Source organism: Syngnathoides biaculeatus, chromosome 20, assembly GCF_019802595.1.
Source record: "Syngnathoides biaculeatus isolate LvHL_M chromosome 20, ASM1980259v1, whole genome shotgun sequence".
Classification (NCBI taxonomy): domain Eukaryota; kingdom Metazoa; phylum Chordata; class Actinopteri; order Syngnathiformes; family Syngnathidae; genus Syngnathoides; species Syngnathoides biaculeatus.
In genome coordinates this window covers 3,189,661-3,215,052 of record NC_084659.1, presented here as the reverse complement: position 1 = coordinate 3,215,052, position 25,392 = coordinate 3,189,661, and the positions used below count along the sequence as shown (strand labels likewise).

The 25,392-nt window shown below is 45.3% G+C and overlaps 2 protein-coding genes across 9 annotated transcripts in view; one reads left to right on the top strand and one right to left on the bottom strand.

Moving 5' to 3' along the window:
* The window catches only part of LOC133493624 (gastrula zinc finger protein XlCGF57.1-like), a 29,280-nt gene extending 13,252 nt beyond the window's left edge, over window positions 1–16,028 (top strand). For all 6 annotated transcript variants that reach the window (XM_061807199.1, XM_061807197.1, XM_061807196.1 and 3 more), the window contains one exon: window positions 13,311–16,028. In XM_061807199.1, the coding sequence (XP_061663183.1) occupies window positions 13,311–14,779 (1,469 nt within the window). In that variant the 3' untranslated portion in view covers window positions 14,780–16,028. The remainder of the gene's footprint in view (window positions 1–13,310) is intronic.
* LOC133493643 (uncharacterized) overlaps window positions 1–25,392 on the bottom strand; it is an 89,645-nt gene that overhangs the window by 7,189 nt on the left and 57,064 nt on the right. For 2 of the 3 annotated variants that reach the window (XM_061807281.1, XM_061807279.1), the window contains exon 1: window positions 1,327–5,998. The exons of the other annotated variant lie outside the window; for it this stretch is intronic. The gene's annotated coding sequence lies outside the window, so the exon portion shown is untranslated. Of the gene's footprint in view, window positions 1–1,326; window positions 5,999–25,392 lie in introns of those variants that run through there. 3 annotated transcript variants of the gene reach the window in all.

Genomic DNA, 25,392 nt, shown 5'->3' with positions numbered 1-25,392 from the left:
TGTCATAGCATACAAGGCAAATAGCGAAAAAGTATCACCTGCCGCCATTGCTCTCCCGTTTGCACGAAACTCGGCATTCATTCGAGAATCTGAACTCAACCCTCCAAATCGCGAAAAGTCCTCTGAGTCAAGCTCTATGGCGTCAGCTCCTTCCTCATACATCCGCCTGAGCCAAGAATCAGCTGGTTCTCCCTGCTTTTGTCGATACTTTGATGTTAAATGGGCTATCTCTTCCTGAGAGAAGTCCTCTTTTGTTATCGTCATTCTGGGCGGCGGCTGAGGCTGTTCTATTCGCCTCATTATAGGGTTTCCTTCCCTATCAACTATAGGTACATTATTCTCATCTCGCTGTTCTTCAAAGACGGGCAAGACAACATGCTGTTCCTCCCGTCTCCGCGAGATCGGTTTAACTTGGAGGTGTCCAAGTTGTGGATACAGCGGTTGAGGTTTCATTTCCCCGCCATATTGGATGTCGCCATCTCCCCATATGTCGCCATTCCATCCCTCTGGCTCCCAGTCTTCCTGGAGTGCCACAGCGAAAGAGCGGACCTGTTTTGGGTCGATGCGACGCGGTCTTTTATTACTTTTCTCGCGCGCCATTGAAGAAATAAAAGCCACTGATTTCTCCAAGATTTTCTGCGCTTTAGCTTGGTCAGATTCGAGTGCTTTAATATTCTCTTCAAGTTGCGCTATCTTTTTATCTTTTTGCATTTCAGAAGCGCATACTTTATCCAAAGCCTTTGTTCTTTCCTTCCAGGCTTCGGCAAAAATCCACAACATCTCTCGGACACCACCCAGCGGGGCTTTGTCCCTCACATCCACCCTGCTTAACATGCGCTGTAGCAGCGGTGGAGTTACCAAGGGGATTTCGCCTATCCACGGCTTAGGGCCTCCCCCGTACCGTCTAAGGAGTTTCCCTATTTCTTCAAATCCAAGGCTCTCCCAGTCGGAGACGCCATCCTCATTGGGAGCCACCTCCGCTCCCTTCTCCGTTTTACCCTTAAAACTCGAGGCCACTTCCGCCTCCTTCACAATTTTTCTCTTAAAGCAACAAGCCATTTCTGAATGTATTCTCCGCGATCCTGCCGACAACGCCAAAAATGTTTTAAAACATTTCTGATACCTCGCTCAGGAGTTCGGTATCAAATTTTAATAGGTTCGTCGGAGATAGGCACTCAGAAATGAAGACAAGACACACTTCTGGCTACCAACAACTGGCACTTTATTGGTCCCACACAGAAATGGTAACACAAACACAAGCACAAATCACGTGGTATGAAGCTAAGTAATATCCAACCAGCTCTTAGAAGAATATCCAGCTCTTACCGTGCGCCAATAGGAGGGAGAGCCAACACTCCAGGTAGAGCAGCTTCAATACCGGCTGGGCGTCCGTACGCAACCCGCAGCAGACTCTACCGAGAGTATCCAAAGTTCTCCTTTTATACTCTAAGCGTGTGCGGAAGGAGGGGTGAGTGGCCAATTCATCCCGCCTGACGCCACACTATTCTTTGTTACCAACAGATGGCGTTGCACGACATCATATAACACAAAAACATCTTTTTATGACATTGCTGGTTATCCAAACATCCTTTTATGACATTGCTGGTTATTCAAAGCTATTGCGATCGTCTTTTAAGTTATACAAAGCTATTGCGAAATATATACGAAGCTATTGCGAAACATCTTTTAATTATGGAAAAACAACACAATAAAATTATTCTTACTTCAGCACTCTTCCGCGAGCCTTAATCCATCGTAGACACTTCGTCAACTCTGTTTTAGGAAAATCTGGAAAATTAATCAACCTGGCCCCTTGTAACCTAGCAGGATATCCTTCATCAGAATTGCACGTTCCCCAACCGCATCTGAGGACCATTTTCTTCTAACATTAACTTTTCCAAGCACACACTACTGACAACCAGCTTTGCTTGTGGGACAATATGGCGAGAGGGGCGTGTCAAGCCAGGGGTTAAGACAATGCGGCTATCTGATTGGCTATTATTGTATGAGTGAGAACCTTTAAGGTTCCCTTCTGGAAGAATCTTTTACCACAAACTGAGCAGGAAAAAGGTTTCTCACTAGTGAAATGCATGATTTTTAGTGTGTTTTTAATGAAAAAACGGCAGCCAGTATGGACCCATCCGTTCTTTCACCACAAAACATGATTTTGACGTACATGGCTTTTTGTAACACCCGCCATGAAAATCCTCTCGAGGGATTTGTTTTCGAGAAGAAACAGGAAGTGACGTACAGTCAGTAGCGCACTCAAGCGGTTTGTCTACTAGTTTTACCTGCTGGACGGTAGCTCGTTGTTCGTTCGTGTTAGCCAAAATGCCGGCTCGTTGTATTGCTGGATATTGCTCAAACACTTGGGATGATGGATTCTGTTTTCATGCTTTTCCAAAACCTGGTTCGTCTTGAAAAATGAATTGCACAGGTGCAAAGGACGTAATATTGCCCCGGTCACTTCACTCGGTTGTGAGACGTTCTCTTCTTCGCAAAGAGCTTCCGTGTCAGAAGGGGCGTGTTCGTCTCCCTTAGTAGGTGGTACATCGTTTTTTCAATGGCGAATGTCCCAGTGTGAGGTCACAGACAGAAGAAGCAGCCAATATGGCTACCACTTGAATGTTGATTGAGACTTCTGCAACTTTGCGCGTAGATGGTTTCCGGGTGTATACTGATTGTTTAGGAGCAGGCTTGTTTAGTTAACAACGTTTATGAAATAAACACGTAAATGTCATAACTAAATCTCCGCTCATATTTATTTTTTTGTTGAGACATTGAAGTGAATAATGTTATGTATTTTTCATTACAATATCTACTTTAGGATGTTTATAGGCATGACACTTGGGCTTTAAAATCAGACTCAGGAACACACAGAAGCAGTCACTCACATTTGACCAGAGCGACTGCGCTTTCGTGCTTGCAAATCTGCACAGTCGAGCATGAAAAAGCACATGTGTAAAATTTAAGAGTAGAAAAAATAGATATTGAAAGACGTCACTTATTTTGTTTAGTTATGACATTATTTACGTGTTTATTTCATAAACGTTGTTAACTAAACAAGCCTACTCCTAAACAATCAGTATTCACCCGGAAACAGCGTCGATCGTGAGGCAGTTTTGGTTGATCATTTGACGGCGTGCCCATAAAAAAAAAGACGTTAGACTATCATCCACCTCGTTGCTTGATTCAAGTGTGGTCAATACATTGAGCGCACGCACATAAAGGTGTGTTCTAGCAAGACGGGCTCCTATTTACGGCAGTCGCGGTGTAGCGCGCGTGCACCCCTCCCCCCACTCCCGCCCAGCCAACTATAGTACATGTAAGATTGTGATTTACTTTGACTTGATCTAAGTTCTAACGGTCATTATCTTGAAGTTGAAAGCTTTTCCACTCTACATGCTTTAGGGAGATATAGATCATCTACTGTCAGCTCTCATCAATGGATTGACAATAGAGACCACCGTAAATTACGCTAGATTATAACAATACATCACGATTGCCAACAGGAATGTTTGTTACAATATATCGCTAGCTTATTGCCACTAACGCCGATTATGTTGAGCTAAACTTTCAGTATTTTCAAAACATTGCAGGTATAGACCATTCGTGTTTATTCCTTGACAGTCCAGTGCATTTAACTTTTCTTCAGATAGTTTGTCAGATCAAAAATTTTTATTGATGAAAAATGTTAAATACCGTTTAATATAATGTTCTACTAATATCAGTTGAAATTGGAAATTATCATTTCTGAGTTTGAAATTGTTGTTTTCTATTTTAGTTATGTATTTGTTTATTTTATTTTTAATTTACAGTTATGTTATATTAATCCAATAAGTTATTTTAAGGTCTTGAAATTCCATCCCTAGTCACACCCGTAACATTATCTTGGAACATGACTGACCACAGCTGTACATGTTTCAAATGTGAGTGACTGCTCAGAAGGGAAACTTAGAATCACGCACAGGAACGCATATTGGTGAGAAACCTTATTCCTGCACAGTTTGTGGTCAGAGATTCTCTTCTCAGTATCAGGCTCAGACCCTCATGTGTGCCAGTAGAAATAGCCACGATCAAGAAGCTTTTAATGTAAATGTGTAAAATGAAAGTAATTACTCTGATTGATTGACAGTCATAATTCTTGTATTCGGTGAACCAACTTTATTGTTTTGACCCATAACAAAGGTCCCCAAACGGCTGATGATCTGATTTGAGTTTATCTGATCTGCAAAAGCTAGAATATTGGTCTAATATGTCAAAATATATATACATGCATCCATTTTCTGAGCCACTTATCCTCACAAGGGTCACAGGAGTTCTGGAACCTATCACAAATATCTTTGGGTAGGAGGTAGTATACACACTGAACTGGTTGCCATCCAATCACAGGGTTGGAGACAACAGACAGAGAAAGACAACAGTCACATGCACAATCACACCTTGGGGCAATTTGGAATCTCAAATCAATGCATGTTTTTGGTATGTGGGAAGAAACCCACCGAGGCACTGGGAGAACATGGAAAATCCACACAGGCAGGGCCAGAATTTTAACCCTGGTCCTCGTAACTGTGACGCCAACTCTCTTCAGCTGTTCCACCATGCAGCCCCTGCTGCACATATATCAAATAGATTTCCCCTAAAAATGTGACTTAGACTCCAGTGCGTTTTCTGTTTTTTCCTCTTTATTATCTATTTTTTGGCAGGTGCGACTTAAACTCCGAAGTGAGTTATAGTCTGGAAAATACGGTAATCTAAAATATTGGGTGACTCATATTTTCAGAATATTAACGTGCCTTGAGTACAAATGTCTCTTTGTTTTAGTGATGATAGTTGACAGTTTTGGGACATGAAGCTGTGTTTCTTGCATTATTGCCTGTGGCTCGTAAGGATGTGATACTTCCCTGCCATTTTTTGGTGTAATTTTAATGCTCTTTACCCACCGGATGCGAAAGATCGCTTTGCCTTGCGTTCTTCATTTGAGTTTGTTCTCATGACACGTTTGGACACATTCATCTTCTTCTTCTTCTTCTTTTCCTTTCGGCTTGTCCCGTTAGGGGTCGCCACAGCGTGTCATCTTAGATGAACGCATATTTGTTTGGCACAGTTTTACGCCGGATGCCCTTCCTGACGCAACCCCTCTGGATCCAGGGAGAGAAGCTTACAGCACCTGGTATTCCCAGGCAGTCTCCCATCCATGTACCAACCAGGGCCAAACCCGCTTAGCTTCCGAGATCTGACGCATTCATCAATGCTGTAAATTTGGCAAGGGGCGGGCTTCCTCTCTGGGAGGCACCAACTTTCCTTCGCGGACTAGTTCAGCTGTCCCAGCCTCGAGCGTTCAGGCGAAGGAGGTGAATTTGGTAATGCCCACATCATCTGCAGCAATCACGCTGTCCCGCACGGATTCTCATCTATCTGCGCAAACTACACTCACTTCCGATGTAATCACGCCATATCAAACGTGCAACATGGGCACTTGGCATTATGATGACATCCTTCTCCAACCCAATTCATAAATTGGTTATTTTCTTTAGCGCAGTTAATTTGTGATTCAACATGATTTTGGGGCGCAAGCTGTTGTTCATGTGTTGCAACAAAACACGACCAAGTTGAACAAAGCCGTTTTTGGAAACACAAGCAAGCTGTATTTTTTTCCTTTTTTTAATTTCCTGAAAAGTTGTCATTCTGAAGGTGAGGGGATTCCATCTCACAGCTACGATGGCTAAAATATTACATTACTACCACTTCATAGTATGCAATATTTTTCTCACAGCAGTCGTGTCAGCATGTTTTAATATTCAATTTTGTTGTCAAAGGAGTGTTTGAGAGGCAAGTAGTTATTTACCAATCGCTCCAAAGGGTATTAATTTTCTTGCGCATGTGTGGTTTTTGTCCAATGTTTTACGGTATGTATCAATTTAAAATCAGTGAATAATTGATTGAAACACTGGAAAGAAACTGACTTTTGATGGGAAAGTTTTCATGTGATTCTTAATAAAATACACTTCAAACAGTAACAGTGACTCAGTTTTTTTGTAAATCAGACCCATTTTCCCCATTGAATAGAATTTAAATGCCTTCAATCCATCAAAACCCCTCAAAAACCAAAATGCTGGCAACACAAAGCAAGAAATAGCCCAAGCGACAAGGCCGAAGTGCAAAAACTGCTCTGCTGGGTCACTGGACACCAACTAATATCCATCCATTCATTTACCTAGGTCCTTACACTCACAAGGGTCGCGGGAGTGCTGGAACCAATCCCAGCTGTCAACGGACCAGGAGGCAGGGTTCACCCTGAACTGGTTGCCAGCCAACCACAGGACACGTAGAGACAGACAACTCACAATCACACCTAGGGGCAATTTAGAGTGACCAATTCATTTTTATTTATTATAGTGAATACTAATATTAAAAAAGTTAATTTGAGAAGTCTTATATTGCCTGAGCATGAAGTCAAGTCCTTGAAATCCTTCTTGAGGATGACTAGCTAACAAGGAATCATCTCAACACTTTGTGTCATTGACTTCAACAATAATCAACATCTAATATTACAGTATTTACTACTTCAACCATTTGTATACTCACTTTCTGGTGATGGAAAAGTGTCACTCATGACACTCCGGTGTCTTATGGTTTTATGTGATGAAATTAATATTGATCGAATAATAATAATGTGCAAATGAACAATATGAAGAATTATTTTTATCCTGTACTGCAAAAACTGTCCCATAGTCGTCAAGAGCAGGCACGCAGCCTGGGATCTGAAGACGTCTGTGGCCGACAACTGAGACCAAATGTCCCAACTGAGTCCCAGGAGCAAGCAGGTTGACAGCCAAAAAGTCCAACCAGCCCTTGGACATCCGTGGCCAGACCTGGAAGAATTTTTCCAAATGGTTCAATGACAAAAGAACTCCTTTCAAATGTGCTGCACTTAATATAATTTTTGCCCTTACTTTTACTTTTGTACTTCAAGCCAATTTGAAACTCTTAATGTGTTAACTTTGGAAACAAGCTTGGATTGCTACAAAAAAAAAAAACTCTACAGAGGCCTTCTTAAACCCTAATATCTCATTATCTTTCACTCACCATTGCTCTAGATTGTTGACCCCAAGTGTTTGAACTCATTCACCCTCGCGATCTCTTCTCCCTGGAGCCTCACTCTTCCACCTCCACCCCTGTCATTCATGCATATACTGTATATTCAGTTTTACTTCGGCTAATCTTCATTCCTCTCCTTTCCAGTACATGCCTTCAACTTTCTAATTGTTCTTCCACTTCCTCCCTGCTTTCACTGCAGATCACTATCATTAGCGAACATCATGGTCCAAGGGGATTCCAGTCTAATCTTATCTGTCAGCCTATCCTTTACCACAGCAAACAGGAAGGGTCTCAGAGCTGCAGTCCCACTTCCACCTTAAATTCTTCTGTCACACCCACGGCACACTCCAACACTGTTCTGCTGCACTCTTACATATCCTGTACTACTATGACATATTTCTCCGCCACACCAGACTTACACATGCAGTACCACAGTTCCTCTCTTGGTACTGTGCCATAGGCTTTCTCTTGATTCACAAAGACTATACTTTTCCACTAGCATCCTCAAGGCAAATAATGCAGTAGTCTTTCGAGGCATGAAACCATACTGTTGCTCGCAGATACTTACTTCTGTCCTGAGACTAGTCTCAACTACTCTTTCCGATAACTTCATTGTGGAGCTCATCAACTTTACTTCTCTATAGTTCCAACAGCTCTGAACATCACCTTTGTTCTTAAAAATGGGAACTAGCACACTTTTCCTCCATTCTTCAGGCATCTTCTCATCCGCTTGTATTCTGTTGAATAAGTTGGTCAAAAACTCCACACCTTCCTTCTCTCTCATTTTTTTCATTCATCAACTTTTCAAAGTATTCTTTCCATCTATTTAGCACACTACTAGCACCAGTCAAAACATTTCCATCCCTATCCTTTTATCACCCTTACCTGCTACACATCCTTTCCATCTCCATCCTTCGGTCTGGCCAACCTGTAGAGATCCTTTTCTCCTTCTTTCATGTCCAACCTGGTGTACATGTCGTTATATGCCTCTTGTTTCGCCTTCAGCACTTCTACCTTTGTCTTACGTCGCATCTCAATGTATTCCTTTCATCTCTCCTCAATTCTGTGTCCTACTTCTTCATTAATCTCTTTCCTTGATGACTACCTATATTTTGGGGTTCCAGCACCAAGTCTACTTCTCCCCTTACCTACCAGAAGACACACCTGCCTGTCTCTCTGATCACCTTGGCTGTAGTGGTCCAGTCTTCTGAGAGGTCCTCCTGTCCATTGAGAGCCTGTCTCACCTCTTTCCGAAAGGCTGCACAACATTCTTCCTTTCTCAGCTTCCATCACATGGTTCTCTGCTCTACCTTTGTCTTCTTAATCTTCCTACCCACCACCAGAGTCATCCTACACAGCACCATCCTATGCTGTCGAGCTACACCCTCCCCTACCACTACCTTACAGTCAGTAACCTTCAGATTCAGTGACGTAGAATAAAAACTGGACTGCTTACCCTGCATCCATCATAGGGTCTGCCTTAGCCAACAGGCTCTGACTTCTATTCCAATTAAATTTCATGTTATTATGTTTACAATGTACAATTGTAAAGATGTCAAAGAATGTCAACTTTCATGTGAAATAGTACCCAAAGAAATGTTTTGCCCTGACCAGCGGTTTACCACGTGAAAATGGCCTGTGCGTTTTTTCTTTCTACTTCATTGCTCAGATTACATCGTCTGCGCAAAATATAATCCACCTGCGTGCTTCTACTTCTGCTCTTGTAGGTCACCCTTTGTTACTGCCTCTTCTGGGAAAAAAAGTGTTAACTACTGCCATTTCATTCCTTTTTGCAAAGTCCACCACCATCTGTCCCTCAAAGTTCCTTTCCTGGATGCTGTTTACCCATCACTTCTTCATCCCCCCTTTCCTTCACCAACATGTTCATTACAATCTGCACCAATCACAATTCTCTCACTGTCTGGGATACTCAGAACTACTTCATCCAGTTCCTTCCAGAATTTCTCTTTCAACTCTAGGTCACATCCTCATATTATACATAACACCCTCAATTTCAAATTTCAGCCTCATCACTCAATCTGATACTCTTTTCACCTCCAAGACATTCTTAACCAGCTCTTCCTTTAAAATAACCCCTACTACATCTCTCTTCTCATCTAATCCATGGTAAAATTATCTAAACCCTGCTCCTAAACTTTTAGCCTTGCTCCCTTTCCACCTGGTCTCTTGGATGCGCAATATATCAACCTTTCTCCTAATCATCATGTCAACAAACTCCCGTGTTTTTCCTGTCATAGACCCAAGATTCAAAGTCCCTACCATCAGTTCTAGGGTCTGTGCATTCCTCTTATTCTGCCAACGAATCCGGTTTCCTCCTCTTCTTTGTCTTTGACCCAGAGTAGCTGAATTTCCACTGACGCCCTGCAGGTTAACGGTCCCAAGGGCGGGCGTTGTTAACCTGTGGCACGGCCGATCCGCTATGGTATTCTTTAGATGTACGCTCATATTTGTTTGGCACATTTTTACAACGGATGGCCCTCCTGACAGAACCCCCTGCATTTTTCCGGGCTTGGGACCCATAGGGATGCATTGGAAGTTGTTTTATAATGTGAATTTTTCACAAGTAGAAATGCATTTTGCATGAAAATAGTGTAATCTGTTCCGAGCCCTCGACCCCCGCCGCCAAATATAAGCATTCAAAGTACATAATTTATCCGTCCATCCATTTTCTTAGTGATACAGCTGCAAATAAGTATTTGAGCACCTGTCTATCAGCTAGAATTCTGACCCTCAAAGACCTGTTAGTCCGCCTTTAAAGGTCCACCTCCACTCCATGTATTATCCTCAATCAAAAGCACCTGTGTGAGGTCGTTAGCTGCGGAAAGATACCTGTCCACCCCATAAAATCAGTAAGACTCAAACTTGTAACATGGCCAAGACCAAAGAGCGGTCCAAATACACCATAGACAAAATTGTACAACTCCACATGGCTGGAAAGTTCTCCGGAGAAATTGCCCAGCAGCTTGGTGAAAAAAGGTCCACTGTTGGAGCAAACATTGGAAAATGGAAGAAGCTAAACATGACGGTCAATCTCAATCGGAGTGGAGCCCAATGCAAGATATTACCTTGTGCAGGGTTCGCACGTGGCCCTAAAAGTCCTTAAAAAACCCTAAATTTTCGAAGGTGCATTTAGGGGCTCCTAAAAGTACTTAAAAATCCGCGAAAACCGGTCAAGCCCTTTAAAAAGGGCTTAAATTAAAAAAAATCAAAGGGAGGACCTCTACCGCCAAAATTCTACCCCCCAAAAATTTATCTTTTATTTAAAAAAAAAATAACGATCCGTCTGGCGTCCAAAACAGCCAGAAATTGTCAACGGAAGTCACTGTGTTGACAACTAGTCGCCATCTTGTTGATATTCCATTGTTTGTTTCCGTGAGTAGGCATTTCACTTCGTTTTTGTTACGACGTAGCCTAGTTCTTTCATCGATCCAACTTGTATCACGGGGAAGTGCATTTTTCCAAGAAGCTTGGGTTGTGAAAGTAAGGAGTTTGGAAGCTGGGTTCGTCAAGATCCAAATGATCGGCACATGTTTTACTGCCATCTGTGCAAGCAGAGTTACCAGCTTGAAAAGGTGGGCGTCAAAGCGCTGGATTCGCACCGGAAAAACAGGAGACACGCTGATTTGGCGAAGACTCTCTCATCTTCCGTTGGTATGAATCTGTTTCTAAAATATCAAGATAGTGAACCATCAACTTTAGGCAGGGATAATCGCAGTGCATGCACACCTACAGTTGTCCAGCCATCGACTTCAACCAGCCAGAAGTCAGGCTTTATGAACGTAGTTCAATACACGAAGACGGACTCGTTAAAGGCAGGGATCGTATGGACTTTAAAAGCGATCTGCAGCCATTACAGTTACAAATCTTGCGAAAATAATTCGAAAGTGTTTGCAGTCATGTTCCCAGACAGTGACATTGCTAAAAAGTACCACTGTGGGGAAAGGAAGACTTCGTACCTGGCTGCATTTGGCATCGCTGCCCACTTTTCATCTCTCCTGCCTCAAAGCCAAAAAAGCCAGAATAGAGACTGACATATCTACGCTTATTGAGAAGGCTGACACGCTGTGTGATGAGGCAGAAGAAAAGAGGAATCTGAGGTTTATCACCGAGGCCAATGCACTCAGAGGCAGAGCAAAGGACAAGAGAGCCACTTTGGCACCTCTGCAGCAACAAATAGAGGAGGCACTGGCTAGGCTCAAGGAGCTAGAGTAGGGGTGCTGAGACCGACATCAGTAGAAGACATTTGTGTATATAGTTGCAATTGTAATTAGAATCTGTTTTTCTGTAGACTGTTATGTGAAGACATTGACAATGGTCATATCAATGAGAACTACCACAAGGGGCAACAGGTGATCACTGTCACAGGTACTGGAACATTTGATGAACCAAGAACGGTTGATGGCACCAACGGGTGAGTCTTTTTTCCCTACTCTTGATTTCCCACGATGGCCCTAATTTTTTCGTGTCGGCCCTAAATTTTTTCCGTGTCAGCCCGAAATTTTTCGTGTCAGCCCCTAAGAATGCCCCCAAAAAGCCCTTAATTTTTTTTGGTCAGAGTGAGTATGAACCCTGTTGTGGGATCTCAATGATCCTTAGAAAGGTGAGGAATCAGCCTAGGACTACATGACAGGACTTGGTCAATGACCTGAAAAGAGTTGGAACCACCCTTTCCAAGGTGACTGTTGATGATACACTAAGACGTCATGGTTTGAATTCATGCATGGCACGGAGGGTTCGCCTGCTTAAACAGCACATGTCAAGGCCCGTCTTAAGTTTGCCAATGACCATTTGGATGATACAGAAGAATCATGGAAGAAGGTTTTGCGATCAGATGAGACCAAAATGGAACTTTTTTGTCATAATTCCAATAACCGTGTTTAGAGAAAGCTGAATGATGAGTTCCAATTCCAAGAACACCATCCCTACTGTGAAACATGGGGGTGGTAGCATGATTTTTTTTGGGGGGATCTTTTTTTGCACATGGGACAGGACGACTGTATCAAGGAGAGGATGACCGCAGCCATGTATTGTGAGATTTTGGGGAGCAACCTCTTTCTTTCAGTCAGAGCATTGAAGATGGGACTTTCAACATGACAATGATCTGAAGCACACAGCCAGGAAAACCAAGGAGTGGGTCCGTAAGAAGCCTATCAAGCTTCTGGCGTGGCCTAACCAGTCTCCAGACCTAAACCCATTAAAAAAATCTTTGGAGGGAGCTGAAACTCCCTGTTTCTCTGTCCGTCTGTGTGGAGGAGTGGGCAAAAATCCCTCTTGCAGTGTGTTCAAACCTGGTGAACAACTACAGGAAACATTTGACTTCAGGAATTGCAAACAAAGGCTATTGTATCAAATATTAACATTGGTTTTCTCAGGTGTTCAATTACTTATTTCCAGCTGTATCACACGAGTAAATTATTTTTTAAAAAATCATATCATTTGTGATTTCTGGATTTTTCTTTTTAGATGATCTCTCTCACAGTGGATATGCACCTTTGATGAAAATTTCAGACCCCTCCATGATTTCTCAGTGGTATAACTTTCATTATAGCAAGGTGTTCATATACTCATTTTCTTCACTGTATAATAGCAATGACATGTGTCATACCAAGTTGAACAAAGTGATGAAACTCAGGCCAGATTTTATTCTTTCCCCTTAAAACTTGTTGAATTGGAGGTAGAGGAATTCCCCCTGACAGCTACTTTATAAAATATGAGTTATGACTGCCACTTGATTAAATAGTTTTTTTCACTCCAGCTAGCAGTGAATTTGGTCTCCACTTCTTTCACTCATGTTACACAAAGAAAGCTTGATTTTGGCAATGAAACGGGGGCAAGTTTTCAAGTGCAATTTGTGACTGACTAAACTGATTGATGGCGTTGAAAATTATTGACAATTTCATTGTATTGAGCAAAAAAACAAGACAATATGTAAATGAATAATGGACCATTTAAACTCCTTCCCCATTTCTGGAATTTTGTGTTACTGATTGCTAAAACCAAGCCCATTTGGACTTTCTTCCTTGCTGAACGTTTGTCCTCCCTCACTACATAAGTCATTTTATCAGTGGCTATCTGGCCCAGTTGTGAGTTACTTTGGAATAATAACAGCTCATTTCTACTACTACAATGTGCAGTTGCAATAATGCAAATTAGATCTGACTCTTTTCTGTTTGTCATTTGTCTTGCAGATGTCAGTGAAAATGTTCAAGAGCAGCAGCAGTCCTTTTCCCGTCACATCAAAGAGGAAGAGGAGGGTGAAGAAGTTCAACACATCAAAGAGGAGGAGGAAGAGTTCCTACACATAAAAGAGGAAGAGGAGGAAGAAATCATCCAGGTTCCATCCACTGGTGTCCGTTTGAAGAGTGAAGATGAAGGTCATAGTGAGGAGAGACGAGGGGCGGAGCCTCCAAGCTGGAACTGCTCAAGTGATGGAGACCACAGTGGAGCATTCCAAACAGACGATGACGATGGTGATGATGAACAGTCGGAAGGTGATAGGACATATCACGCTGCTTACAAATGCTGGAAATGTTCTCAATGTCGGAAAACTTTTGCTTCTAAGAACAATTTAAAAAAACACATGAAAATACACACAGGTGAGAAGCCTTTTGCGTGCTCAGTTTGCGGTCAAAGCTTCTCACGGAAGGACCACTTAAAAATACACACAAGAACACATACTGGTGAGAAGCCTTTTTCCTGCTCAGTTTGTGGTCAAAGATTTTCTCAGAAGGGACATTTTAAAATACACACAATAACACACACTGGTGAGAAGCCTTTTTGCTGTGCAGTTTGTGGTCAAAGATTTTCTCAGAAGGGTTATTTTAAAATGCACACAAGAACACACACCGATGAGAAGCCTTTTTCCTGCGCAGTTTGTGGTCAAAGATTCACACGGAAGTACCACTTAAAAATACACACAAGAACACACACTGGTGAGAAGCCTTTTTCCTGTTTATTTTGTAGTCAAAGATTCTCTGCCAAAAGAAACGTAAAAACTCACATGAGTACACACACCGGAGAGAAACCTTTTTCGTGCTCAATTTGTGGCCAAAGATTCTCCATCAAGAGCAGCTTAAAAAGACACACAAGAACCCACACTGGAGAGAAACCTTTTTCCTGCTTAGTTTGTGCTCAACGATTCTCCCTGAAAGGACACTTAAAAAGACATACAAGAACACACACTGGTGAGAAACCTTTTTCCTGTTCAGTTTGTAGTCAAAGATTCTCTCAGAAAGGAATCTTACAAAAACACACAAGAACACACACTGGTGAGAAACCTTTTTCCTGTTCAGTTTGTAGTCAAAGATTTTCTCAGAAGGGAACCTTACAAAAACACACAAGAACGCACACTGGTGAGAAACCTTTTTCCTGTTTAGTTTGTGGTCAAAGATTCTCTCGGAAGGAAAGCTTAAAAATACACACAAGAACACACACCGGTGAGAAACCTTTTTCCTGTTTAGTTTGTGGTCAAAGATTCACTCATAAGGGAAGCTTAAAATCACACACAAGAACACACACTGGTGAGAAACCTTTTCCCTGCTTAGTTTGTGGTCAACGATTCTCTTATAAATATCAAGCTCAGACACACAAGTGTGCTGGTGAGAATGGCAGTGACCAAGAAGGATCTAATGCATATATGAAGATTTTAAAAAAGTAATAGCTGTGTTCCTGACTTAGAAAAGTCAACATTCTTCTTTGTACGAGCTTGCTTCATCTCTTCTTGTTTTTTTTTTTTTTATAATATCCTGAAAAATGTAAAATAGGACTAATTATTAACACTTTATAGGATAATGCCTACATTTTCCCATACCAGCAATGCATGCCCTTTTGAATATTCAATTTTTGGTAATGAAAAGTTAGCATTTTTAATGGAATTAATTTCTTTCCCAATTCCTCCATGTACTGATATTTTTTTTGGGGGGAGGGGCAGAAAAAATGAACCTGTTTGTGATATATGGACCACGAAGACTCATACTTGAGCAACGGAAGCATTTTGTCTATTTTAGTGATGTCGGTATCAAAAAACTCATTGATTGAAGTAAGACTAAGAAGTCAGGTAACTTGGACTTTTGGCTGAAATTGTTGTGTATTTATGATGAAATATGCCCTTAAGACAAGGAGGTTGACTTTATTTGTGTATCAAATCTATTTCCTCCATTTAAAGATTACTGAAATGTCTTTTATTCATCGGAAAATCTCCCAAAAGAAATATAAAACATGGCCCAAGAGACAAGACCAACGTGGAAAAACTGGAAAGCTGGGCACCGTAAAGGATAACAATCAGATAGTGACGATAAAAATGTGACAAATATTGATAAATAGTTGGCGAATGAAGAAAATAGAGAAGGAAGAGTAGAAGAGGCAAGGGTGAAGGGCCAGGAAGTGGCAATGATTAGTAAGGGGGAAGTTAGAAAGACATTAAAGAGGATGAAAAATGGAAAGGCAGTTGGTCCTGATGACATCCCTGTGGAGGTATGGAAGCAATTTGTCTAGGTGGCTGTGGAGTTTTTGACCAAGTTTTCATCAGAATACTAGTGAGCGAGAAAATGCCTGAAGAAAGGAGGAAAAGTGTGCTAGCTCCCAATTTCAATGGAAATGTCAGTGTGGGAAAACTTTTGCCTTTTCAATTTTTTGGTCAAACAGTCTCTATCATCAAGCTTTCATTTAAAACGTAAATGTTTAATATTAAAAAACGACGACTGTACACATTAACAAATCAAGAATTGTGTATTTTACCTACCATGTTTATCTTCATGTTGTCTTTGTTTTTTCTCAAAACTTCCTGTGGGCAAATGTTAAAAAGTAATAACAAGTAATGCAGTTTTTCTCAATCATGAAGTAATGTCTTTATCATATGAATAATTGTGTTATTGAAGTACACTGAAAAGAAGTATTGCCTTTTCATGGTAAACTTAAGTGTATACATATTCCATAATAAAAAATGCTTCTTCAAACATCAAGATGAACTCACTTTATTTGCATCCCCATTGAAAAGAGTTAAAATGGGCACTAAGCAAGCCCCAAAAATGGGATGTAAAGGCTCCGTCACACCACCTCTGAAAATTTCAATCGTTCTATTTTTCAGCGTTCTCAAACGCGGATGACACATCTGGCGTGTGATTAACGTGTGTCTAACTCATGACCTAACGTGTGTCTAACACACGAAAAGCGTGTAACAGCGACCAAATAAGATACCACTAAAAACCATTAGCGTGTGCAAACGCGTCATTGAGGCGCGACAGGCGATTTGTCAACGTAAGACGAGTTTGTTGAGCGTGTGACCAATGGGTGAATAACGACAGAAAAGCGTTTTGCTGGCGTGAAATTTTACAGTGGAACCGGCACTAAAACGTTAAAAAGTTCATAGTCACTTCAGTTGTTGTCGTGAGTTAGAACAGTGAGCATCAGGCCACCGAGAAGAAAAAAAGTTAGGGCGCGGACTTCAGCAACTAGCACTGCTAGTAAGAAAGCTAAGCCTCTTTCATCACGAGCAATGTGTTTGGAGGAAAAACAACAGCAGGAGGAAGAGCACGTTCGCGAAGTCACGCACCATGTGACACCCCCTGCGGACCCTAAACACCTTGCAAACCCCAGTGAGGACGGTCCGACAAAGAGACAAAAGAAGCAGAGAAAGGATTGCTGGATCCTGCTGTTGAGGATAGTCTGGTGGAGTTTTTCCGTGAAAACGAACTGCTGCTTTCTGGATCTTCCATAGTAGGTGCTTTCTACTGTTGCTTAATATTAAATGGACCTTGCTTACAAAGCATCGGTTTATATACCCATATGTATGGACATTCGGGAAACGCACGAATGATGCTCAATGTACTCCAAACGACGTTCGTTTCACTTTAGTTACACGCTGTGTGCGCTACGGGATTGTTCAGTGATCGTTGACAGGTCGCCAATGAGTCGTTCACTGCAAAGCAAACGATTAAGTAACAACCAAGTAAAGCTAGAGTTACGACTGACTAACGATAGCCAAACGCGTGCAACGCTCGGCGAACCTTAGTAAAACGTTCCATGGATGTTCTTGAACGTTTTGCAGTGTTTAAAATTAAAGGTTGATGAATGCTGGTCTCGGTAAGGACTTTTGTGCATGTTCAAAAAAAATTTTCCGGACCGGCGTTCTCCGCCGATTCCCAGCGATCATTGACGTTCACTAGCATTCAAACAACGCCCTTCTGGAGCTACCCCGGCGACCATGGGCGATTACCAAGGTTTCCTCAAACGCTATAGAACGCTGACCAGAACGTCATGGTGTGACGGGGCCATAAATTCAACACACCACATAAAAGTGACGTGTGAACAGGCTTGCCACATTTTAAAGAATAAAATAAAACATAGGTTTTTCCGCATCAATATTATTTCATCTGAAATGGAAATTGGGTTTTTGAAGGGGACAAGTTTGAAAAAGTAGTCATCCAAATAAATAATGTACTTGACTAAGCATGGTGGACAACCCTGTGGGTTTGTGTGTTTTCTCCAGGTTTTCTCTCCACCCACATCCCAAAAGCATCCAGGTTACATTCATTAAAGACTCAAAATTTGCTGTAGGCTTGTTCTTTTCTAAGTGCCCTGCGATTTGTTGGCGAACAGTTTATAGTGTATGCCCCCTCTCACCCGAAGAAAGCTAGGATGGACTACAGCACACCCATGACCTGTGTCAGGATAACTAGAACATAAGATGAGTAATGACGTAAGTAAGGAAGGAAAGAAAGAGGCACTCAGTGAAAGAACGTCTCAAGTACTTGCTAGCTTGTGAGTAACTTTTTATTTTTTTTTAAATCAGATTATGACAACACAAATTTGTACAATTTAACCTATTTATTTTTATCTTACTGCAAAAAAAAAGAACATTTGAGTTGGACTTGAGTCCATATCAGAAAGCACCACTGGCTGCAAGACACGTAGACAGGTTGCAGACTGAGTTGTTGCTTTGTTCCTGAAGTACAGAGGACAGTGGAGGCCAAAGTGTTAAAAACGAGAACACTTTTGCGATAATAGAAGTTATGGTGAGCTAAGGACATACATAATGCAAAATGGTAGATTAAGAAGGGATGTGGGTACTAATGAACTCCATTTACTCAGGTACAGCTACTTGGTTAACTTGTGATTGTGAGTACGACTGTTGTCTGTCTCCATGTGCCCTGCGATTGGCTGGCAAACAGTTGAGTGTGTACCCTGCCTCCTGCCCATTAACAGGTGGGATAGGCTCCAGGACAGCGGCGACCCTCATGAGGATAAGCAGCTTGGAAAATGGATAGATGGATGGAAACCTTGCTTCTGTGTGTGATTGCTGTAACTGAGTGAAATTCCTCTCTTGGTTGATTACGTTGGATTGAGGAAACATCATCGGACTGGAGGTCGGGTGCAGTCTGAACTGGAGTCCAGCAAATCGTAAGGCACATGAAGACAGACAACTGTAACACAATCACACCTAGGGGCATTTTAGAGATACACATAGAGGTACAAAAAAGACTGCCATAACTCTACTAAAACTAATAATGTCCATCCATCCATCCATCCATCCATTTTCTTAGCCACTTATCCTCACAAGGGTCACGGGCCATGCTGGAGCCTATCCCAGCTGTCAATGAGCAGGAGGCTGGGTACACCATGAACTGGTTGCCAGCCAATCACAGGGTACAAGGAGACAAACAGCCGTACTCACAATCACACGTAGGAGCAATTTAGAGTGTCGAATTAATGTGTGTGTTTTGGGGATGTGGGAGGAAACTGGACTGCCCAGAGAAAATGTAATAATGTTCTTGAGAAAATTTGTAAAATATGGAAATTCTAACAAATACGGATAAATTGTTCTGGAAGTCAAATTTTAACCAGTCCTGTGATTGCTGCTTCCTGTTCCATTCTCTTTCTTTTCCCCTAATAAGACTACCACTTCTTCTTCCTCCTCCTTGTTCTCCAAGACCAGAACCACCGCTTCACTGGCATCATGGGGTCACCCAGTCCCTCAATAAACCCTCTGCTATTGACCTTTAACTCCTCCCCTGATGCTGCTGCTCATCAGAACCAAACAAAAATACTCATAGGAGGAGAGGAGTTCTGTTCTTAACACACAAAGACAATCCATGTAAGAATAGGCCAAGAAGAAAAGGCTGAGAAGGTCTACAGTCTGACTTTCTTCAGTGCAAGAAGTTCAGGACACAGAAAGAAAGGAAAAAAACAAAATGAGTGTGCAGGCAGATTTTTGCCAGGGATTTTCATCACTGATTTAATTTTTCCCCCAATACTAGTTGGATGACAGTGGTTTTTTTTTTTTTGCAAATTCTGTCACGTCCCATCGGAACGAGAGTAGGACCCAAATGCAGTACTTGGAGGATGCAAGATAGTCCAAAGAAAACGTTTATTATATGTCGAGGTCGGGGATCAAGCAGGCAGTCTGGTGCAGCAGGGGTAGTTGGGACGTCGGGCGAAGAGAGCAGGTGAGCGGGCAGGCAGGAGTCGGTACACAGGGGAACAATCAAAGCAGGCAGAAGTATCAAAGGAGTCAGGCTTAGAAGGGTGGTCCGAGAACAGGCGAAGGTCGCTACACACCGGTTCGATCAGGGATACCGGAGCACATGAACGGGACATGAAGATCAACGAACTGGCGACGGCCAGTTATCATCGGGGTCATATAAATCCACAGCATAATCAGGCTGCATGAGGCGCAGGTGTGCACCTCCCAATCAGCGCACCCGCGTGGGCACTCGCACAGCTCGTGCTGGAGCGGCAGGATCATGACAGTACCCCCCCTCAAAGGCACAGCTCCCAGACGTGCCTAAACGAAAAAACACAGACAATAATTAACACAGGCAGGGGTGGGCGGAAGGGGGGTCCGGAGGAGGGCACCCCCCCCCTCAACCTCCCCCGAATCCTAGTCTGGTGGCCATCCAGGCCACCAAACGCAAGGCGTCCGGGTGGACAGGTCAGGAGGACGACCCGGATGCCAAACACCAGGGTCCCCACGGAGCAATTCGGGCAGACGACCTCTGTGAGGAACCAAACGACGAAGGAGGAACCAGGCCGAGGCAGGCAACTGCTCTAGACGAGAACCTCCCACGCCGTGGTTGCGAGACGACCAGGGACTGGTCGCCACCGAGGCTTGGTCAGGAGGCAGCCGTGGATTGGTCACCAACGAGGCCAGGTCCTGAAGCGGCTGGGCGCCCTCAGGAGCAAAGAGGATGATGGAGCGCAGGACCAGAGCCATGACCGCCACCATCACAACCATCCCGAAGTCTCTCCAGCTCCAGGGTGGCTCCACAGAACTCCCCAGCTCCTCCTGGACAACAACGTGAGAAGGCGGCAACACCATCGCCACCTCCTGGACAACAACGTGAGTAGGCGGCGACACCATCGCCATCGCCACCTCCTGGACAGCAACATGAGAAGGCGGCAACACCATTGCCACCTCCTGGACAACAACGTGAGTAGGCGGCGAAACCATCGCCTTCGCCACCTCCTGGACAGCAACGTGAGAAGGCGGCGAGACCATTGCCATCGCCACCTCCTGGACAGCAACATGAGAAGGCGGCGACACCATCACCATCGCCACCTCCTGGACAGCAACGTGAGGCGGCTGGGGAACTGTCGCCACCTCCTGGGCGGGAACGTGAGGCGGCTGGGGAACCGTCGCCACCTCCTGGACAGGAATGTGAGAAGGCACCGTCAGTGTCACCGTTGCCACCTCCTGGACGGGAACGTATGGGCGTGCCCGTCGCCAACAGAGCAGGAATGGGGAGCGACCGCGGGCCAGTCGCCACTGGTACTCCAGAGCACGGACGGGAAGCGGCTGAGGAGACGTTGCCACCTCCTGGACAGCAACGTGAGGCGGCATCGGGTCGGTCCCCACTGCCACGTGAGCTTGTGGTGCATTCGTTGAGACAGCAACGTGGGCTTGGCGAGGTGGCGAGTCCGTTCCCCCTGCGACGTGCACTCGGCAAGGTGGCGAGTCCGTTCTCACTCCGACGTGCACTTGGCAAGGTGGCGAGTCCGTTACTGCAGCGTGCGCTTGGCGGGGGGGCGGGTCTGTTTCCACGGCAACGTGAACCTGAGTAGGCGGAGAGTCAGTCGAAACTGACACGTGGGGGTGTCTCGTAGCGGGTCAGTTCCAACTGCCACGTGAACCTGGATCAGCAGCGAGTCCGTCGCCGTTGCGACGTCAGCATAGCTCGGCTGGTTCGCCAATCCATGCCGGACCTGGGACGTGAGAGCCGCCAATTCGGTGCTCTGCCGCTCTATCTCCGCCCGCATTTCACGGTAGAATGCATCGCGATTTGGCGGCTCCTCCTCCCTCTGGGCTGGAAGCTTCGCCACCAGCTGCGGATCTGCCGGTCTCACCGTTGCCGGCGAGGAGTGGGAGGACGATGTCTTCGTTGCCGCGCAGCGGGAGACTCCAGGGAGCGCCCGGCCGGGGCCTCTCCTCTGGCCGCCACGCGGAGGTCCAGGGTAGATGGCCAAGCGCGTTCCCTCAAACGGATTGGTATATTTGTATCCACCGGGCGAAGACGTCCGGGTGCTGGGAACGCGGGGAGGTTGAGCAAACTGACTGGGATGAAACCGGGCAAAGAGATTCAAAATCAAAGTCATCGGAGTCGTACTCAGGCAGCCGGTTATACAAATCACGGTCCTCCTCATATTCCGAAAACTCAGAGTCCAGAAGAATATGAGGAGCCGGACGGGTCGTGGTCGGGACGTATTCATACCTCGCTGGCGGAGCGTATGACATGGAAGTGGGGGACATCAAGGAGCCTACCCGGATCAGACAGGCTTGGTCCTCCGGCAGACGGTCTACCTTGCGTCGGTCCCAGCGACGCCGGGTCTTTCCTGCTGGGTCCTGTTGTGGCCAGTTCGTTCTGTCATGTCCCATCGGAACGAGAGTAGGACCCAAATGCAGGACTCGGACGATGCAAGGTAGTTCAAGGAGAAACGTTTATTATATGTCGAGGTCGGGGATCGAGCAGGCACTCCGGTGCAGCAGCGGTAGTTGGGACGTCGGGCGAAGAGAGCAGGTGAGCGGGCAGGCAGGAGTCGGTACACAGGGGAACAATTAAAGCAGGCAGAAATATCAAAGGAGTCAGGCTTACAAGGGTGGTCGGAGAACGGGCGAAGGTCGGTACACACAGGTTCGATCAGGGATACCGGAGCACACGAACGGGACATGAAGATCAACGAACTGGCGACGGCCAGTTGTCATCGGGGTCATATAAATCCACAGCATAATCAGGCTGGATGAGGCGCAGGTGTGCACCTCCCAATCAGCGCACCCGCGCGGGCACCCGCACAGCTCGTGCTGGAGCGGCAGGATCATGACAAATTCAGCCTTTCACATCAACCCAAATTGGACCACTGGTTTTGCTCGCCACTGTGGGGGACCTACAGTTGGTTCAAGACGCTGACCAATCCACCACCATCTCCCGGACTCACGGCTGTGGTGCGCTTGAGCAAAGCTCTTAAGTTGCCCCCTGCTCCAGTGGGTTCCACTAACAAGTGTATTTGTTGACTGTGTTGAGTTAAATCCAGAGAACAAATCTTACATGCATGGATTTATATTCATGACAAAAAAGATGATTCTTCGACTTCCAAGTGTCCTCACAAAGACCTGATGACTTTTTTCTCCTGGATGTGTTGTGTGTTTCTTTTGTCCTTGTTTATTATTATTTATTAATTTTCAAGCACTGATGCATACATCATGATTTCGTCAAAAACAGGTCTGTCAATGAGTCCCATTTCAGTTCCCAGTTGTAAATGCAAAAGCTGTTCGTCTCACCCATGAAAGGTCTTCAGCTGGAAACAGCTTCTTTTTTGTCACTTTCTTGTCAGCAAGCTATTGTCCGTGGTTTGCTGGTTCCGTAACACATCTTAAGGCAATGGTGTCCAAACTGTCATGGCCCTGCTGGTCCCTATCCTGATCGTACTGATCCCCGATGCGGCACGCACCGGCCGCAATCAGCAGAGGCGGACACCTCGACCTTGTCTCTAGTAATCACGTCCCATTATATAGAACCACACGTACGGTCTGGCCTTTGCCAGATCCTTGCTTCATGCCTTGTTCCCACACTCTTGCAATCCTGTGCCTGATCTCCTGTGTACTGATCCCTGCCTGCCCGCTGACCTACCTTCTATGCCTGACGTCCTGGTTACTGCTGCTCCCGTTGACTGCCTGCCTGATCCCCGACACTGGACTGAATAAACACTTTTCCCGAACTGCCTCTGCGTCTCCTGAGTCATGCATTGGAGTCCAACCCCGTGTTCTGGTTGTGACAGAACGATCTGGCCAAAACATGGACCCAGCCGACTTATCTGCGTTCTGCCAGTCCCTGCAGCTCCAGGGCCGACGTATTGCCCAGCAAGAACCCACTTTCCAGGCAACTAATCACCAGTTACGGGAGATGTGTGCTCAGCTGGACACGTGGTTTGGTTCGATGTCCAGCGCAGCCGATGCCAGTCCGGCGACAGCTGCCGCCATCCCGAGCCCAAGTCTGTCCCCGCCCATTCCCCTGCCGGTCGCGGAAGTCCAGTGGACCGTCTGTTCGCCACTCTCCCAACCCGAGCGGTTCTCCGGAGACACGGGTAACATTAAACCTTTCCTCGCCCAAAATGTGTTCTCCATTTTGAGTTATAGTCCTTCGCCTTCCCCACTGACTGCTCTTGGATAGCATTCATGATATCCCACCTGACAGGGAGAGCAGAGGTCTGAGCCACAGCCGAATGGAGCCGTGGTTCTGAAATCTGTCACTCCTGGACCTCCTTTGCATGTGCAATGACGCAGCTGTTCCAATACACTTCTCCGGAATATGAGGCGGCGGCTTCCTTGATTCTGCATTGCAGATTACGCCATCGAGTTCCACATCCGAGCGGCAGAGAGCCAGTGGAACGAACGAGCGCTCCTCGACACATTCTTTCAGGGTCTCTCGCCAGGAATCCAAAATCACCGTGTCGCAGTGGAACTACCCACAGACCTGGACTCGCTCATCACCCTTGCCCTGAGGGTCGACCAGAGTCTCCCAATTCATGGGCGGGTCAGTGCGCTGCAGGGGGATGTCCGACAGAGCTTCGTACCACAGAGTGCTCGCCAACCGGTTCAGGCTGATGAGACAGACCCCATGCAGGTCGAGTAGGTCCACGGAACGACAACAACGCCGGCGAGAGGGTTGCTGTTTCTACTGCGGATGGCTGGGCTACCTCGTGGCTCGCTGCCCAATCAAACCCGTACGCTCCAGATGCAAGGTATCCATGACGGTCAGTCTGAATTACGGGTGGCACGATGTGGTCTCTGCTTCAGGTGACGTTAAGCGGAGGAGAACGTATATACAAGGAGTGACATCTTGGGGAGTGCCTGGCTAAGGCAACATAACCCTGTCGTTGACTGACTATCCAGACAAATCAAGTCGTGGGGTCCGAAATGCGGAGGCACGTGCTTCGCATCCCCTGATAAAGAGGGTTCCCAGGTCGTTTTGGAACCCCCGTGGGACTCTCCGTAGGAACCGGATTTAACCTCGGTCCCTAACTGCTACTCTGATCTAAAGGAGGTATTCTCTGAAGCAAAGGCCAAGTCCCTTCTGCCTCACCGGCCGTATGGCTGTGCTATTAATTTATTCCCCGGTACCTCAACCCTGTGAGGGAGACTCTTCTCTGGCACAGGCCCCAAACATCAAGCTATGAAGGACTATGTGAAGGAGTTGGTGGTGGCAGGTCTCATCCGACCCTCGTCATCACCTACCGGAGCGGGCTTCTTCTTCGTAAAGAAAAAGGACAAATCTCTGCGTCCCTGCATTGACTACCAGGGGCTGAATGACATCCCCATAAAAAACAGGTACCCCCTTCCCCTTATCGCCACGGCCTTCGAACTGCTGAAAGGAGCTAGGATATTTACTAAGATGGACCTAAGGAATGCGTACCAACTGGTGCGCATTAGGGAGGGAGGTGAATGGAGAACTGCCTTTAACACTCCCACGGGGCATTATAAGTATCTGGTGATGCCTTTTGGACTGACGAATGCACCAGCAGTGTTCCAGAACTTCATCACTAACATTCTACGCGAGATGCTCAATAGGCATGTTTTCGTATAGCTTGGTGACATACTGATTTTTTTTTACCCGGATGAAGGTTCCCATATCAGGCACGTCCAGGCCGTGCTGCAGCAGGTGTTGCGGCATGATCTGTACGTGAAGGCAGAAAATTATGAATTCCACCGACCCTCCGTCTTGGAATTCGGAATTTTTGCACCCTAGCTGCACCCTTCCATGCACTCACCTCACCCCACAGTGA